Source organism: Spermophilus citellus (genome assembly GCF_964194105.1).
Source record: "Spermophilus citellus genome assembly, chromosome: 7".
NCBI lineage: Eukaryota > Metazoa > Chordata > Mammalia > Rodentia > Sciuridae > Spermophilus > Spermophilus citellus.
The window spans coordinates 35,802,445-35,819,628 of record NC_138188.1 but is presented as its reverse complement, the minus strand read 5'-3'; the positions used below and the strand labels follow the sequence as shown (position 1 = coordinate 35,819,628).

The window sequence follows — 17,184 nt, the reverse complement described above, 5'->3', positions numbered from 1 at the left end:
CACAATGTACCAATAAAAAATATGGAAATAAAAAAAAACAGTCTGCTAAGTGAAAGAAGCCAGTCACAAAAGGCCACATGTTGTATGATTATTTATATGAAATGTCCAGACAAGGCAAATCTATAAAGGCAGAGTGTAAATTAGAGGGTGCAGGGACTGGGGAAGGGGAACTTGGTTATTTTTGGTGGGGGAAATGAGGAGTAGTGTTGATTCTAGTGATCACTGATTTGTGAATCGATCAGCCACTTATGCTTGCACAACCTCGTGAATACACCGAAAGCCACTGGACTTCACATGTGAAATACCTCGATAGAGAAGGTGTATGAAAAAATTACCCACCTGCCTTCCTTTCTCTGAAATGCACGCTCCACCTGACCCTCTCAGTGACGGCGGATGGCCTGCCCCTCCCTGCTCCTGCCAAGACAACCCTCCAGCTGCAGGCTCATGTCCCATGCCAGTCATGCCAAGACATAGCTGCTGCTGCTGCTGCTGCTGTCCCCTCTGTCCCCAGGGGCACCCTTTTCTCTATCAGCTTATTTCCAGGAGCATGTAAACATGCTATAATTTCTTTCATTTTAAATAAAATAAAACCAAAAGATTAAAAATAAGAGAACCCTGCCCCTGCCCCCCGACCTCCCATCACATTTTCTATTCTTCAAGGCCATGCTCCCCGCCAGCCTGCCCTTTCCCCCACTCTCTCTCTAATCCACTCCAATCAGATTTTCATTCCCCACCACTGAGCCCAAACTGATCTTGTCAAGTTGCTGGTGACCTCCATGTCACTAAACCCAATGGGTACATCTCCTCCCTAGTCCCCCATCGGGAGCCTCTTAACTAGTCTCTCTGGTTCTTCCCTGGATCCCCCAAGGTCTGTTCTCCACACCAGAGCCAGGGCAAGCCTTTAAAATATCAGTTCATAACCCACTTGAATCTAATGTATGAAATATGTCAAGAGCTTTGTAATGTTTTGAACAACCAATAAAAAAAGAAATAAAAATAATTTTATAAAACTGAAAAAAAAAATAAAATATCAGTCAGGTCTTGTCCTTCCTTGGCTTAAAACCCTCCAATGGCTTCTCCTTTCTCTATGGGCCCTGTGAGATCCTTCCCATACAGTTACCTCCTTACCTCTCCTGCCAGCTTCCCTCGCTTGCTGTCCCCACTATACCCCAAACAGGCCAGTACCCCTTCTTCACAGCCTTCGCCCCGACCCCATCACTGTCTGAGACTCTCTCCCCACACAGGTGGAGCTTTCTTCTGCAGACGCACCCCCTCCCCCAGGCAGGAAGACACCCCTGACCAGCCCACAGAAGATAGCAACCCTTCATCCTGCTTCCCCTCCCTTGCCTCCTCCTCCTCCTCAGCATTTATCACCACCCGACACCATACACACAGGTTTAGGCTCTGTCCCCCAAGCGGTAAGGCAAGCTTCCTGAGAGCTTTGCCAATCGCCACACCCTGCGATTCCCAAAGAGAGCCAGGCGCACTGCAGTGCTCAGAGATATTTGTTGAGCAAATGAGCGGACACTCGGGGTCCAAGCCACACATCACAGAGGAAAGAGGTGATATCGCCAAGTCGGGTGTAAGCCCCACTTCTTGACCTCTCCAGATAGAGGACATGGGTCAGTAGCCTTCTTCTGCATAGGCAATAGGGCCTACCCTTAAAAGTAGAAGATGCCCTTGTAAATAATAATATAAATCATATTTGAGCAACCACAGTAACAGCAGCTTCTACTGGGGTTTACCACATGCCTGGCTCGCTCAAGAGGTGTTAAAGGTAGAAAGTCTGGGCTGGATCAGAGACACAATGGTGGGAAAAGTTCAGAGGCCCTCTCTTAGAGAAGCTGCCAATTTGTATTTTTTCACTTATTCTTTGCAACAATTATGAGGACATATCCCATGTGGACGTGGGCCCCACCAATGAGGGTGCAAGGTCTTTGTTCTGAGGCTGTCTTTCCCCAAAGAGAGAAGAAGCCCCCGGTTACCAGGCCTCGGCCTGGTGAGTTCAAGCCGGTAGGGACAACCTCAAAGCCCCGAACATCATCCAATACAAGGCAGACAAGTGAGATCTCAGAGCCACCTGTCAGGCTGCTGTGCTGAGCCCAAAATGTTCACGTGACTTCTGACAGTAATCAATGTGAAGTTCCAAAGTGATAGCACAACCCACACTCACTGCGGAAGATGGGACCTGCGTGTTGGCAACAGAGAAGGAACAGCAGCTGGAGGCGGGTGATGACAAGCCCTTCACTCGAACCTCCACCACTGAGTCCAAGCCTAATGCGCTGACTCCAGGGCAGAGGCTGGTGATAGGTCCTTTGGCTCCCGGGCTAGGGTGAGCACAGGGCAGGATAGAGATTCCTGGTTTTGAGGGCAGAGGGAATGGGGCTCTCATCAGCTGAGCAATCACCTCTCTGAGTCTCAGTTCCCTCACCTGCAGGGGCCTCATTAATTAGAGGACTGTTGGACAGCTGCTGGGGTAGGTGGTCTGGGCTTCCCAGGGGAAGGTCCCTTGGGGCTCAAGGTAGCAGCAGGAGCAGTGTTTCAAAGGTGGAGTGTTTATCTTAGCAACTAGCTCAGTAGGACTGGTGCATGCTAGCTACAAGAGCAGCTGTGCTTAGCTGTAAAGCAAGCTAATGTCATCTCCGTGATCTCAATCGAGCAGAATTGTCACAAAGATGAAATGCAGCAAACCTTGCAATTTAGCATGAGGTGTTTGGCCTTCAAGAAAAGTCTGGTCAGTATCTGCTATCATAGCTCTGAGGGTGGTCAGTATAAATGCTATCATAGCTCTGAGGGCCAAGGAGCAGCAACAAGAAGGTTCCAGAGGAGATCCAGCATCCCTGTGAGGAGGGACTTCCTACCAGCAAGTCCTACCCCGGGCAACTTGGTGACCAGCTGGAAGTAGCCAAGCAGGGACGACTGATGTAACAAGGAGAAGAGTGATTTTATCACCTCTGGCCAGCAGCCATCCTCCCTCCTATAGACAAAGGGAGAAATTCCTCCCACATCATCTCTGGTGCAAAGGGGAGGATGCATGGAGGAGCAGCCTGCTCTGCCTGCACCCCATTCTTACTCGGAGCCCATGGGTAGTGCCCGATATGAAGTTGGCTGTAGGGCTGCTGAGCATAGGTGCCTACTTGGAAAGGTCCCTAGCTCAGGGAAAAAAGCTCTCAATAAATGTTCTGCTTGCTCTCCCTGCTTCTCCAACCTCCTTCTCTACTCCGTGACCCCAGAAAGAATGTGGATTCAAGTGTTCGGGGAAACGCCAGGTCCAGGCCCCTCGGAGAAGACAACAGCACTTGTGTGTGGGGTTTGGGCAGAAGCCAGGGTGGAAATATCCTGGCTTCTGAGGGCTCAGGAGAAGAGCCAGGCTTTAACGCTTTGCAAACACCAAGCCCTTGCTGGAGAGACAGGGGACAGAGAGGCTGCAGGGATGAGCCCGGAGCCACTAGATGGAAGGAAGAGGTTCCACAGACTCAGGGCCCCTGCTGTTCTCTGGAGATGGAAGAGAGGTTCCAGAGGTTAGCAAGGCAGAGAGTGGGGCGGCTAGCCACAGGGGCCGGGGGAGAAATACCTGCACATCTGATGTGTGAGTCAGAGCAGGGTGGAAGGACCTGGCCCCAGAAGGACACATGCAAGAGCACAGTAAGAAGGGCCAGGGAGCCTGTCTGTTGATCCTGATAAGCCAGTCACATGCCCTTCTCCCTGGGGTTTCAACTCTCATTCCCAAGGGTCCTACTCAACTGTGTGATGTGGGCAAGGAATTCCTTATACAACCAGACTGACACTGTCTCGGAGACAAAGGGGAGTTCAGACCATCGCTAGCTGTAGGATGCTTGGCTTTATTTTCTTAATATTCAACACAAGCTTATGACAGTAGCTCCCACAAAAGGTAAAAAGAGAACACACCGTCAACAAAAAAAAAAGAAAACTACAGACCAATACCTTTGATGAACAGAGATGCAAAAATTCTTCCTAAAATTCTTGCAAACCAAATTCAACAACACATTTAAAACAGTCATACGCCATTGTTTTAGTCAGCTTTTTCATCTCTGTGACCAAAAGACCTGACAAGTATAATTTTAGAGGAGGAAAGATTTATCTGGTCTCATGGTTTCAGAGGTCTCAGTCCACAGACAGCTGACTTTGTGGCTCTGGGCCCGAGGTGAAGCAGGACATCATACAGGAGGGGTGTGGAGAAGGAAAACAGCTCAGGCCATGGTAACAAAGAAGCAGAGAGAGCTCTGCTCACAGGAGACAAATCTAAACCCCAAAGGCATGTCCCCCATGATCTCCTTCCTTCAGCTACACCCCACCTGCTTACCGTTACCACCCAGTTAATCCATATTGGTGTGTTAACCAACTGATGAGGCTACAACTCATAATATAATAATTTCATCTCTGAAATTTCTTGCACTGTCTCACACATGTGCTTTTGGGGGATACCTCATATCTAAACCATAATAATACCGATCAAGCTGGTTTCATTTGAGAACTGCAAGGATGGTTCAACATATGCAAATCAATAAATTTAATATACCACATAAATAGGATCAAGGATAAATATCACAACATCATCTCAATAGATGCAGAAAGTCTTCAATCAAATTCAACATCCCTTTATAATAAAAATCCCTGAAGAAAGTAGGTATAGAAGAATCTTACCTCAACATAATAACACTATGTCTGACAAACTCAAAACCAACATCATACTGAATGGGGAAAAAATGAAAATATTTCCTCCCAAATCAGGAGTGAGACAAGGATGTTCACTCTACTTGAAGTTTTAGCCAGAAAAATAGGCAAGAGAAAGAAATAGAAATGCATGTAGAAAATGAGGAAGTCAAATTACCCCTATTTGCAGATGATATGATACAATGCTTAGAAGACCCTAAAAATTCTACCAGAAAACTTTTAGATCTGATAAAGAAATTTAGGGTGCAAAATCAATAGCTCCCTAACCAGTCGTTTACAAATAATGAACACAATAAGAAAAAAAATCAGGAAAATAATTCCACTCACAAAACCATCAAAAAGGGTATAGAATATCGAGGAATAAACCCAACCAAGAAGATGAAAGACCTCTACAATGAAAGTTACAATACACTGAAGAAGAAAATTGAAGATGACACTAGAATATGGAAAGACTTCCCATGTTCATGGATTGGCAGAATTAATATTGCTAAAACGGCCATATTGGTGAAACTGATCTGCAGAGTCAACACAATTCATGAAAATACCAGGATATTCTTCAAGGAACTAGAAAAAAAATAATGCTAAAATTCAAGTGAAAGCACAAAAGATCCAGAATAGCCAAAGCAATTCTGAGCAAAACAAGCAATGCTAGAAGTATTACAATATCCAATTTCACATACATATAGTATATATCACACATATATGTAGTATATATCACAATATACTACAAACAAAGCCACACTAACGAAAACAGCATGGCACTAGCATAAAAACAGACACGTAGTCCAGTGAATAGAACAGAGGACAAAAACATTTGCTGGAGAAAAGACAGTCTCTTTTAACAAATGGTGCTGGGAAAACTACACATCCATCTGTAGAAGACAGAAGCTTAGCCAAGCGCGGTGGTGCACACCTGTCACCACAGCTCTAGGCCTGAGGTGAAGCAGGAGGGGTGTGGAGAAGGAAAACAGCTCAGGACGTGGTAACAAAGAAGCAGAGAGAGCTCTGCTCACAGGAGACAAATCTAAACCCCAAAGGCATGTCCCCCATGATCTCCTTCCTTCAAGCTACACCCCACCTGCTTACCATTACCACCCAGTTAATCCATATTGGTGATTGATGAAGCCACAACTCATAATCTAATCATTTCACCTCTGAGAATTCAGTGCCCAATGTGAAGTTGGCTGTAGGGCTGCTGAGCATAGAAATATCCTGGCTTCTGAGGGCTCAGGAGATGAGCCAGGCTTTAACACTTTGCAAACACCAAGCCCTTGCTGGAGAGACAGGGGACAGAGAGGCTGTTTCTGTCCCCTGTGGAGGGGAGGAAGATTACAAGTTTAAGGCCAGACTAGAAAACTTATTGAGACCCTATCTCAAAATTAAAACAAAAATAAAAAGCATTCGGGATGTAGCTTAGAGGCAGAGCACTTGCCTAGCATGTTCAGGGCCCTGAGTTCGGTCCTCAGCACCACAATAAATAAGTAAATAAATAAATAGAATTGAAACTGGATTCAATCTCTCACCCTGTACAAAAATCAGTTCTAAATGGATCAAAGACCTAAGTATAAGGCCAGAAAGTCTGAAACTACCAGAAGAAAATATAGAGGAAATACTTCAAGAAATAGGCACTGGTAATGACTTCTTACAGAGGACTCCAATGGTTCAGAAAGCAACAAAAATCAACAAATGGGACAACATCAAGTTAAAAAGTTCCTGCACAGCAAAGGAAATGGAGTGAAGAGACAGCCTACAGAATGGAGAAGATCTTTGTCAGCTGCTCTTCCTACAGAGGATTAAAATCCAGAATATATAAATAACTCAAAAATCTTAACAGCAATGAAACAAATAACCCAACTGATAAACCAGCAAATGAATGGAACAGACAATTCTCAAAAGAAGTACAAATGGACAATAACTATGTGAAAAAATGTTCAATATCTTTATCCACGAGGGAAATGCAAATCAAAACCACACTGCTGTCTCATCTCATCCCAGGCAGAATGGAAATCATCAAGAATAAAAAAAAAAAAAAAAAAACTGGGGAAGGAACCTTATACACAGTTGGTGGGAATGTAAATGAGCACAGCCACCATGGAAATCACTATAGAGGTTCCTTAAAGACTACAAAGAACTACCATGTGATCCAGCTCCACCACTCCCCAGTAGATAACTGAAGGAATTCAAGTCAGCATACTATAGAAGACACCCGCGTACCTGTGTTTACTATGGTACAGGTCACAATAGCCCAATTATGAAACCAGCCTGGTGTTTTTCAAAAGATGGATGGATAAAGATTATATATATATGATGATATATACATGGGATATATGTGTGATGCATGAAAAGTTATATCCATTATATATATGTATATATATACACACTAATATATAGAATAATACATATATATATATATATACACACACACACACACACACACACAATGGAGTATTATGCAGCCATAAAAATGTTATTGCAGGGAAAAAAAGAAAAGAACTAAGCATCATGTTAATCAAAATAAGCCCGATTCAGAAAGATAAATGTCACATATTTTCTCTCATATATAGAATCTTGGAGGACAAAAAGGTGACATGAAAGCAGAAGGGGGAGATTATTAGAAAAAAGGAAGGGGATGGGAGTATGGTAAGGGGGTAAAGGGAGATATAAATTATCAAAGTGTGTTACATGAATGTACAAATATGCTACAAGGAAACACATTATTCTGTATAAAATGCATTAATAAAAAAAAATAAAGTGTGCTGAGCATGGGCCTTCCACTCACCAATCGCCCCATGACGTCATTACTGACGATAACAATCCTCCTCTGCATAATCATGCTGTCATGTTTTTGCTCTGAGTTTGGAAGAAGAGAAACCACAGATTCCAGAGCTCTGGGAGCTGAGTGGGGCAGAGGGCAACGGGAGGCATCTCCAGGCCCAGCACCTCCCCAGGCGGGTGGCCTCCAGGGACACAGGCTTCAGAGCACGAGGTGTTCTGAGCACCCCAGGGCTGCAAACCATCCAAACAGGGTGGGCCCCAGCACGGTTCAGGGTTTCACTGAAGTCTAAGTATAACCTTCCTCTGATTCAGGTTCTCAAAATACAGGGCACACTTTAAAAATCCATTCTTAATATTTAGAAGATCTTCCAGTCTATTACAGCCACACGCCACCTCACCCAGCTGTGTTTTTCTTTTTTGGGGGGAAGGGCAGTACCAGGGATCGAACTCAGGGGCACTGGACCAGTGAGCCACATCCCCAGCCCTATTTTGTATTTTATTTAGAGACAGGATCTCACTGAGTTGATTAGTACCTCTCCATTACTAAGGCTGGCTTTGAACTTGTGATTCTACTGCCTCAGTCTCTTGAGCCACTGGGATTACAGGCATGTACCACTGTACCAGATCTTCCTTTTCTTAATAGGAGACCTTATTGGGTAGTGAAGGGCGCTGGTCTGGACTCTGGTGTCTATTCCTGAGGAAGAGCCAGGTGGGCAATGACGTGAGTTGGTCTAACTCCTGAGGAAGGAATGAGCTGAGCCAATTCAAGCTACCAGAGCAGTTCCAGGGCCGGGTTTCCCCATTCTCTCCTGGTACTGCTCTAAATATTATCACAAAATCTAAAAATCACACTCAAGAAAGACTCTTTTTCTCAGGAACTAGTGTCCAAAGTTATTTAGGAAAATGTTAGAGAAGCTTATACGGCTGTAGAGAGAAACAATACTGATTGAGCTACAGTTATGTACCAGACACAGTGTTCATCTCTTAAATGCATCATGTAATATTTTTTTCCCTGTGGAACATAGCCCAGAATGCTGTACCAAAAAATGGTCCCTTTGGGGAGTCTTAAGAACACTATATCTTACCAATATGCTTCTAATATGTATTTATTATATTAAAGGTTGTTATAAGTCCTACAGTTAAAAAAACTTGTTTGTATTTATTTAATTCAGTATATCCCAAGTGTGATATTTATTCTAATAGATGATGCATGAAATTATTTTAGAAAGTGCATAAGTGTAAACTTTTAATTGTAATAGTTACACACACAGCATATAAATAAGTGTGAATAGAATAAAATAATATAGATATCACATCAAACCTGTGACCACACAACATATTTCAGGATTCATTCATTCATTTGTTCATTCTGTAAGTGTTTACTGAGGACCTATGATAAGCCAAGCAGTATTCTAGATGCTGGGGAGACATTGCAGTAAATAAAGTTCCTGCTGTCACAAATTTGTATTTTAGTGGAAAGGGGGACAGAAACTCATAAATAATATGGGATATGTTCAACAGTGAAGGGTAGAATAAAGAAAAACAGCGTTGAGCAGAGAGATGGAATGGATATGGACAGGATGTATGGACACCAGTACAGATGGCCTGGTCAGAGATGATCTCCCAGATAAAGTGACATTTAAGCTGAGGCCTAAATGAAATGAGCATCTTTTCAGGAAGAACATATAGTACAGAGAGAACACCATGTGCCACGTCCCCAAAGTGGGAACATTCTTGGTACCCAGTGAGACTGGTCAAAGTCCCAGCTGCAGATAAGCCCTGAAGGATGGTGTTGTCTTTTTCTTTTTTAAAATTTTTTTTAGTTGTTGATGGATGCTTCATTAATTAATTATATGTGGTGCTGAGGATTGAACTCAGTGCCTCATACAGGATAAGCAAGAGCTCTACCACTGAGCCCCAGCCCCAGCCCAAGATGGTGCTTTCTTAGTGGAGATATTCATGCACCACACTCTTCACCCCCCTTAAAGTGTATAGTTTGGTAATTTTTTAGTATGTTCACAAAGTTGTTTTTGTTTGTTTGGTAGTAGGAATTAAATACCACGGATGTTTTACTCCTGAGCTACATCCCCAGATCTTTTTACTTTCTTTTTAAAAAAAAAAAAATGTTTATTTTTTTCATTTTTTAGTTGTGGATGGATAATGCCTTTATATATTTATCTTTATGTGGTGCTGAGGCTCAAACCCGGTGCCTCACACATGCTAAGCAAGTGCTCTACCACTGAGCCACAACCCCAGCCCCTCTTTTTACTTTCTTAATTTTTATTTTGAGGCAGGGTCTCCCTAAGTTGCTAAGGCTGGCCTCAAACTTGTGTTCCTCCTGTCTCAGCCTCCTGAGTCACTGGAATTATAGGTATATGTCATGACACGTAGTTTTGTTTTGTTTAAATAATGATTTGGTTCTGCTTCTGGCCGAGATGAAGCAACAGGCACCAGATTTACCTTCTCACCCCAAACAACCAAAAAACAGGCAAAATATATGAAACAATGGTTGTCAAGATACCAAACATCAGGCAATGAAGGAGAATGTTCCCTGAGAGATGGACATAAAATCAGTGACAGCATCTATGACTCCCTAACTTATGGCCTTCTCAATTTCCAGGCTATATAGTATAGGGATGGAAAATGCAGCAACCATGAAAGTCATTTTATAATAATTGAAGAGCCCATTTTTCAAGAGGATATATCAATCCTAAACATTTATGTATTTACTAACAGAGCATTACCATTTATCGAACTGAAAAGAAAAAATAGGTAAATTTACAATTATGCACAGAAATTCAATACCCCTCTTCTTAATAATTGATAGAAAAAGTATCCAGAAAAATCTATAAAGACGTAGAAGACTTAGACAACACTTTCAGCCAGTTTGATCTAATTGGCATTCATAGACACTCCACCCAATGACAGAACACAAGTTCTTTCCACACGCACATGAAACATTTACCAAGACAGACCGTATTCCAGGTGATAAGAAATGTCTCAATAAGTTCAAATAACACACCGCACATTCTCTGATATAATGGAATTAAAGATCAAGAACAGAGAGATCTCTGAAAAATTCCAAAATGCTTGAAAACTAAACAATATACTTCTAAATAATTTATGGGTCAAAGAAAAGAAATCCAAAGATAAATTAGAAAGAATTTGGACTGAATGAAAATGAAAATAAAACCCATTAAAATTGATGGGACACAGCTAAAGGACTAGGAGAAATTTAAAGCACCAGATGAATAGCTTAGAAAAGAAGAAATGTCTCAAAGACATCAGTTTGCACCTTAAGAAATTAGAAAAAGAAAATTACATCCAAAATAAGCAGGCAAGAGGAAAGGAGTGAAAAATCAGTGGACCCAAATAAGAAAATCAATGAATGCAAACACTAATTCTTTGAGAAAAATCAATAAGATTCATAAATCTCTAGCCAGCAGGATTAGAGAAAAAAATAGAAGTCACAAGTTACCAATATTAGGAATAAGTGACATCACTATAGATGCTACAGATATTATAAAGATAATAAGAGAATATTATAAACAACTTTATGCCAACAGACTTGGTAACTTTGATGACTTTAATAAATTTTGGGTGCTGGGGATGTAGCTCAGTGGTACAGCGGTAGCATGTGTGAGGCCCCAAGTTCAATCCCCAGCACCTCCAACAAACAAAATTTCAAAGCCACATCACAAACTACCAAAGTTCATTGAATAAAGAGATAGTTTGAATAGGCTTGTATCTATTAAAGAAATTTAATTTGTAGTTAAAAACATTCCCACGAAGATAACTCCAGTTCCAGCTGGCCTTGTTGGCAAATTCTACTAAGTGTATAAAGAAGAAATAATACCAATGTGGCTCAAACTCTTCTAGAAAATTGAAGAAAAGGGGATAATCACCAACTCATTATAGAAGTCCAGCATGACTCTGGTACCAAAATCAGACAGACATACAAGAAAAATACAGACTAATATCCCTCAAAAACATAGATATAAAAATTCTCAATAAAATTTTAGCAAATCAAAGTCCACAGTATATTAAAAGATGACATATCATAACCAAAGGTATTTGTCCCAGGAATGCAAGGTTGGTTTAATAGTAGGAAAAAAAAAAACCCATTATTTACCAAATTAACAAATGAAAAAGGAAAAACCGTATGATTATCTTGGTAACCACAGGAAAGACATTTGATAAAATCCAGCATCTGTTTCTGAAGAAAAGCCTTTGGCAAACTAGGAATATAAAGAGGCTTCCCTGATGTAACAAAAGCCATCTGTAACAGATCTCCAGCTAACGCTTAATTAATCTGTACTTAACACTGAAGGACTGGAAGCTCCCCCTTCAGATCTAGAGTAAGACAAGCACTTCTCTTTTTCCTGCTTCTGTTCAACAGTGCACTGGAGGCTTTCATCAATGAAATGAGGCAAGAAAAAGGAAATAAAAGCTATCCATATTGGAAACAAAGAATTAAAACTGCCTTTATCACTGATGTGACAATGCAGAGAAATTCAGTGGAATCTACAAAAAAAAAGCCATTAGAGGTAATAAATCAGTTTCTCAACCTGCCAGCTATCAGATTAACATAATAATCAATTGTACTTACATATAATAGCAACAAACAATTGAAAAACTGAAATGTAAAAATCATTTACAATAGCACCAATACAAATGTAGGTAAAAATCTGATAAAATATGTAAAATGTCTTTCTACTCAAAACTTCAAAAAAAATTGATGAAATTAAAGAAAACCTAAATAAAAGAAGAGTAATGATGATGTGTTCATGGGTTAGATGGCTCAATTTTGTTAAGATGTCAGTACTCCTCAAATTACTATACATAATCCTAAATTCCAGAATTTTGATGGATTCTAAAATACCTATGGAAATACTCAAGACCTAGACTAGCCAAAACAATGTTGAAAAAGGACAAAGCTGGAGATTTAACGATTTAACATTATCTGACCTCAAGCCTTATTATAAAGCTACAGTTATCAAGACAGTGTGTTACTGGTGTTAAGAAAGACAAACAGATCAAAGAAATAGATTATACGGACAAGGGATTTTCACCAGCATACAAAGGCATTTTGTGGGGGGAAAAGACAATTTTCCAATAAAAAGTGCTGGAATGACCGCATAACCATTTATAGAAAAAATGAACTTTCTTTTATCCTCATGTCTTATGTAAAAATCAACTCATTATTATAAACCTCAATGTAAAATCTAAAACCATTACATTTTTCTAGGGAAAAAAAAAACACAGGAAAAACTGTTGTGACCTTGGGTTAGGCAAAGATTTCTTAGACACAATACCCAAAGCACAATACATAAAAGAACAAGCAGATAAACTGGACTTCATCAAAATTAAACACTCTGGTCTTTGAAAGAAACCTGTAAAGGAATAAAAACAAATTACAGACTGGGAAAAAAATTCATGCAGATCGCATATTTGATAGAGAACTTGTATCTCAGAGGCTTTCAGAGCTCCCTCCTAGACCAATATTGTGATTAATGGGTCTTTGTTTAAGAATCTCAGGAATAGTGAGCTAATTATCAGTAAGAATTTACAGCAGTGGTCTCTAAATTCAGCATTACATGGGTGGTGTATTAAAACAGATTGTTGGCCACACCCTCAGAATTTTTAAATTAGCAAAAGCCTGATAATTTGCATTTCTAATAAGTTCCATGGCATCACACTTTGAGAAATACTAATTTAGACCAAAAGAGAAACACAATGTCATATCAAGATTCCCTCCCCAAAGACAATTACAAAATACACTATGCTTATTAAGAAATAATTTGTCTTTCCCTTGTTTATTAGCTAGAGACACCTTTAACTGTTAATCAGAGCTTCGGATCAAGCAAGCAATAACAAACATGACATTGCTGAGTTGGTATGATTCTGGTATATTTTGGTTTCCACAAAGCACTTCAAGGCTTCTGTGAAGGACTTGCCTGTTCAGAATTCACCCAGCAAATCAAATACAGCCTTATACCAACCTCCCCATGATGACAAGAAGGAAACCATCTGGTCCCACTGAAACTTGTTAAATTTCCCAGATCCTCCCCAACTAACACCAAGCAGGATTGTCACCCAGTCTCACCGTCCAAGATGGCCCATTGATTGTCAATCTCTGTATGTTTCAGGTAGGAGTCTTCAATGGTGGGGTCGTAGTCAGGCACAAAGATCTTCTGGAAAAACTGGATGGTGAGGGCACTCTTGCCCACACCCCCGTCCCCCACCACCACCAGCTTGTATGTGGGGAGGTTGTCACTGGGGACGGCGCTGGTTGCCATGTTGCTGGGAGGTCAGACCTGGGGAGGCAAGACATGTGGAATAAAGCAGGGGACTTTTTTTTTCTTTTTCAATTAGGGGGAAATATTCACGGGTTTTCCTCCCTTCTCATAAAGTAACAAGTACTCCCCAAGGTGGAAAGGGTTCCAAATGAGGGAAAGTAAAAGAAAATAAAAGCACCATCCCTGGTCCTATCACTGTTCAAAGGACTTAATTCTGCCACCTTTTATTGAACACCAACTATGTGCCAGACTGGTTTGGGGGACAGAGTACCACTGTTCTTCTTTAACAAATCACAGTCAAACGCTCTGTTATAGGGCTTTTGTGTTAAAGGAGTTCAGCAGTAAACTCTGCCCTCGAACTTTACAGGTAAACAGGAGGGCTTTGGTCAGAGCACACAAAGGTCTACCTTTCACCTCGTCTTTATCGACTGGAACATCTCTTATCAATAAGAATGCTATGCTGAGGATTTGAAGCTGTGTCGGAGCTTAGAGCGAAATGCCATAATTACTCAGCACACCTATGCTCAGGGACTCTGGAGGTTCCCTCCAACTCTCTGAATTCTGGCTCCTCTCCCTGTTTCCTTGGCCTTTACCACGCATGGTCATGCTGGAACCTAAGGGCAACTGGCCACCCTGTTTTCATTAGGGAAAAGGAAGGGGAGCCTGAGGTGGTAGTTTTATTTGGATGATGCCAAGTCTGGACTAAGGCAGCGCTTTTCAACCAGGGGTGATTCTGCCCCCTCAAGGATTCTTGCAATGTCTGGGGATATTTTTGGATGTCACAACTGAGTGGGTGCCCCTGGCATCTCGTCAGCAGAGACCAGAGATGTTGCTGAAACCATCCCACATTGCACAGGTTGGTCCTGGATCACAGAGCATTGCCAAAGCTGAAAAACCCTAAGCTAAGGAGGCAGCTGGAAATATGGGACAGAATTCTGCAGAAGCCAGGCATCATGGTGCATGCTTGTAGTCCCAGCCACCCAGGAGGCTGAGGCAGAAGCATCACTTGAATGCAAAAGTTTGAGATGAGCCTGAGCAATACAGCAAGACGCAAGAAGAAGAAGGAGGAGGAGGAGGAGGAGGAGGAGGAAGAGGAGGAGGAGGAGGCGGCAACCTGGCCCCTTCACAGATAAGGACTGATGTGAAGAGGTGACTGCAGAGGAGTTAAGAGTGACCTTTGGAAATAGTGTCAAGGAAGAGAGACAGGCAGGGGTCATGGAAAGGAAGCGCAATCCAAAAAACAGGAGGGAAACCAGCAAGTTTCACAGTGACAGGAGCAACAGTCTCCAGGAAGAGGAGGCTGCCAGCACTGGTAGGGAGGTGTCACCTGAAGAACAATTAGGAGTGTTCGCTGCTCACTGTGGACCCTGCCAGGGAGGAGCTGGGTCCTCCTGTTGGGGCCTCCTTGGTAGCATGAAAACTGGCTGTGAACAGAGGGAAAGAAAGCTCCACCCCACCTTCCAGAAGAAAAGGGGAAAGTTCCCGTGCAAGTTGGAAGCCACCGTGTATGTCTTATGGTCTCATAGAGGGAGGGAGACAACGTGGCCCAGAGAACAAGGGACGGGGGCTCCTGCATGACACCCCTACTTGGGAGAGGATTCTGATCTCTCTGAGCCATAGTTTCCTTATTTATTAGATTATAGGGCTGGCTTGGGTGCTCCTTATTTCTATTTTCATCTCTAAAAGAGTCTTCAATTCTAGGTTGTGTCAGACACAAATGTGGGTTCTGTGGCTGTCCTGATTTGCATGGGGTTACAGGCCAGAGTGGTTGTGGAATCCTTTGCAGTCACTGAAGCCTGATGTTGACATTTAGGACTTCCCCCAGTATAAGGGAAGTATGCACTTTGATACCCTCAGGCCTGGGCGAGGGAGACACTTGCATAAACATATCAGAACTGAAAATGGATGTACCCTCTCCCACAGCTGTAAGCATGTGAGAATTTATTCTAAGGAGATAATCAGGGACGTGTACAAAGATGTTGGGAATGGGGGAGGGGAATGGAAATGACTTAAATGTTGGAGAAGAGAATTAAAGAAGTTTGTCTACGTAATGGAATAATTAAAAAGGATGATATTAAAAATGTTGTAGTATGTATGGGGGGGGGAAGCTAGGCTGCAAAGTAGCAAATACATATAAGAAGGTACCCGCCAGTGAATTTATCTACACATCCAGGGGTGAATCTGGCTTTGAGAGGTTTAGAAGGTTGTCTCCCTGCAGGGTCCTTTGATTTCCTCTCTGTTTCAATTTTCTATAACAGGTATGCACAGTCATACCTACTCATCCATGAGTCTGCATTCAAATTGAACCAACTGTGGATTGAAAATGTTTTAAAAATTACATTTATGCTGAACGTTTACAGACTTTTTTCTTTATCATTTTTCCCTGAACAATACAATTGTTGTGGCATTTATTGTGTATGAGGCATGTAGGTAATATGGGAGATGGGAAGATGTATTATATGCAATACTGTCTCATTTTATATAAGGTACTTGAGCATCTGAGGATTTTGGTGTCCTTGGGGTGTCCTGGAGCTAATCCCCCTTGGAAAACTTTGACAATAGTAAAATGTCCAAGCCACCTGAAAAATTTCAGTTCTCTCTCATTTTATTTAGCTCCTTTGGGTCAGGATGGGATCAGCACTGGCTGCAGCCCCAGAATCTGATTCCTGCATCTTGCTACAAAGATGGAGACGAGCTGTAGCTTCAATTAACTGAGCTCTCTCATGGCTAATCCATGGCATCGGTGGTGGTCCATAGGGGCCAGAGGGGAGGCAGAGGGTGGCAGAAACAGTGAGAGGACAGAAAGGGCCATCTCCCTCCCTCCTCTCCGTTTCAGAGCAGCTCCTCACCCCCCTCCCCCTCCCTCCCCGTTGTTCTCGCCTGGGGTGCACCATGACCCAGGGCCAGGGCTGAAACGTGTCTGCTGGTGTTAGGGGTGATTTCCAAAGCTTCCATTCTCTGCTGGCAGCCACAGTGTACTAAGTGGGTGGGAAGGTATGGGGAAGTAAAATCATTTCTGTTGATTTTCTTCTCGAAGGAAAACAAGATAACACACTAGTAAATATGAGAGGCCATGAACTTAACCTTTGAGACAGAGCTCGGACCACCCACAGCAGAATCACCTGGGGACTTGCTCAAAAAATGCCCTCTGCTTGCCAAGACAGCTGGCAGGACATGGGCAGCTGAGGGCACCCTCCTTTTCACAGCACCCTACACTCAGGGGTTGAACCCCACAGGGCACAGGGAACCATGTCATGGGGTTACTGTCCCACTTGGGACTTTTGGAAGAGGAACTCTGTGGTTGACACACACCAGGCTGGGTCCTTTGTGCTGCAAACCCTTCTGGTGCAGCCCACAGCTGATAAGTCCAGGCTCCTTCACTGGACGTCTGAGTCCTGTCACCTTGTCATTTAAG

The 17,184-nt window shown here is 42.4% G+C and overlaps 1 protein-coding gene across 2 annotated transcripts in view; it reads right to left on the bottom strand.

The window, feature by feature from the left end:
- Window positions 1-17,184, bottom strand: part of MRAS (muscle RAS oncogene homolog) — a 52,768-nt gene that overhangs the window by 18,326 nt on the left and 17,258 nt on the right. For both annotated transcript variants that reach the window (XM_081302094.1, XM_081302095.1), the window contains exon 2: window positions 13,577-13,787. In XM_081302094.1, the coding sequence (XP_081158220.1) occupies window positions 13,577-13,769 (193 nt within the window). In that variant the 5' untranslated portion in view covers window positions 13,770-13,787. The remainder of the gene's footprint in view (window positions 1-13,576; window positions 13,788-17,184) is intronic.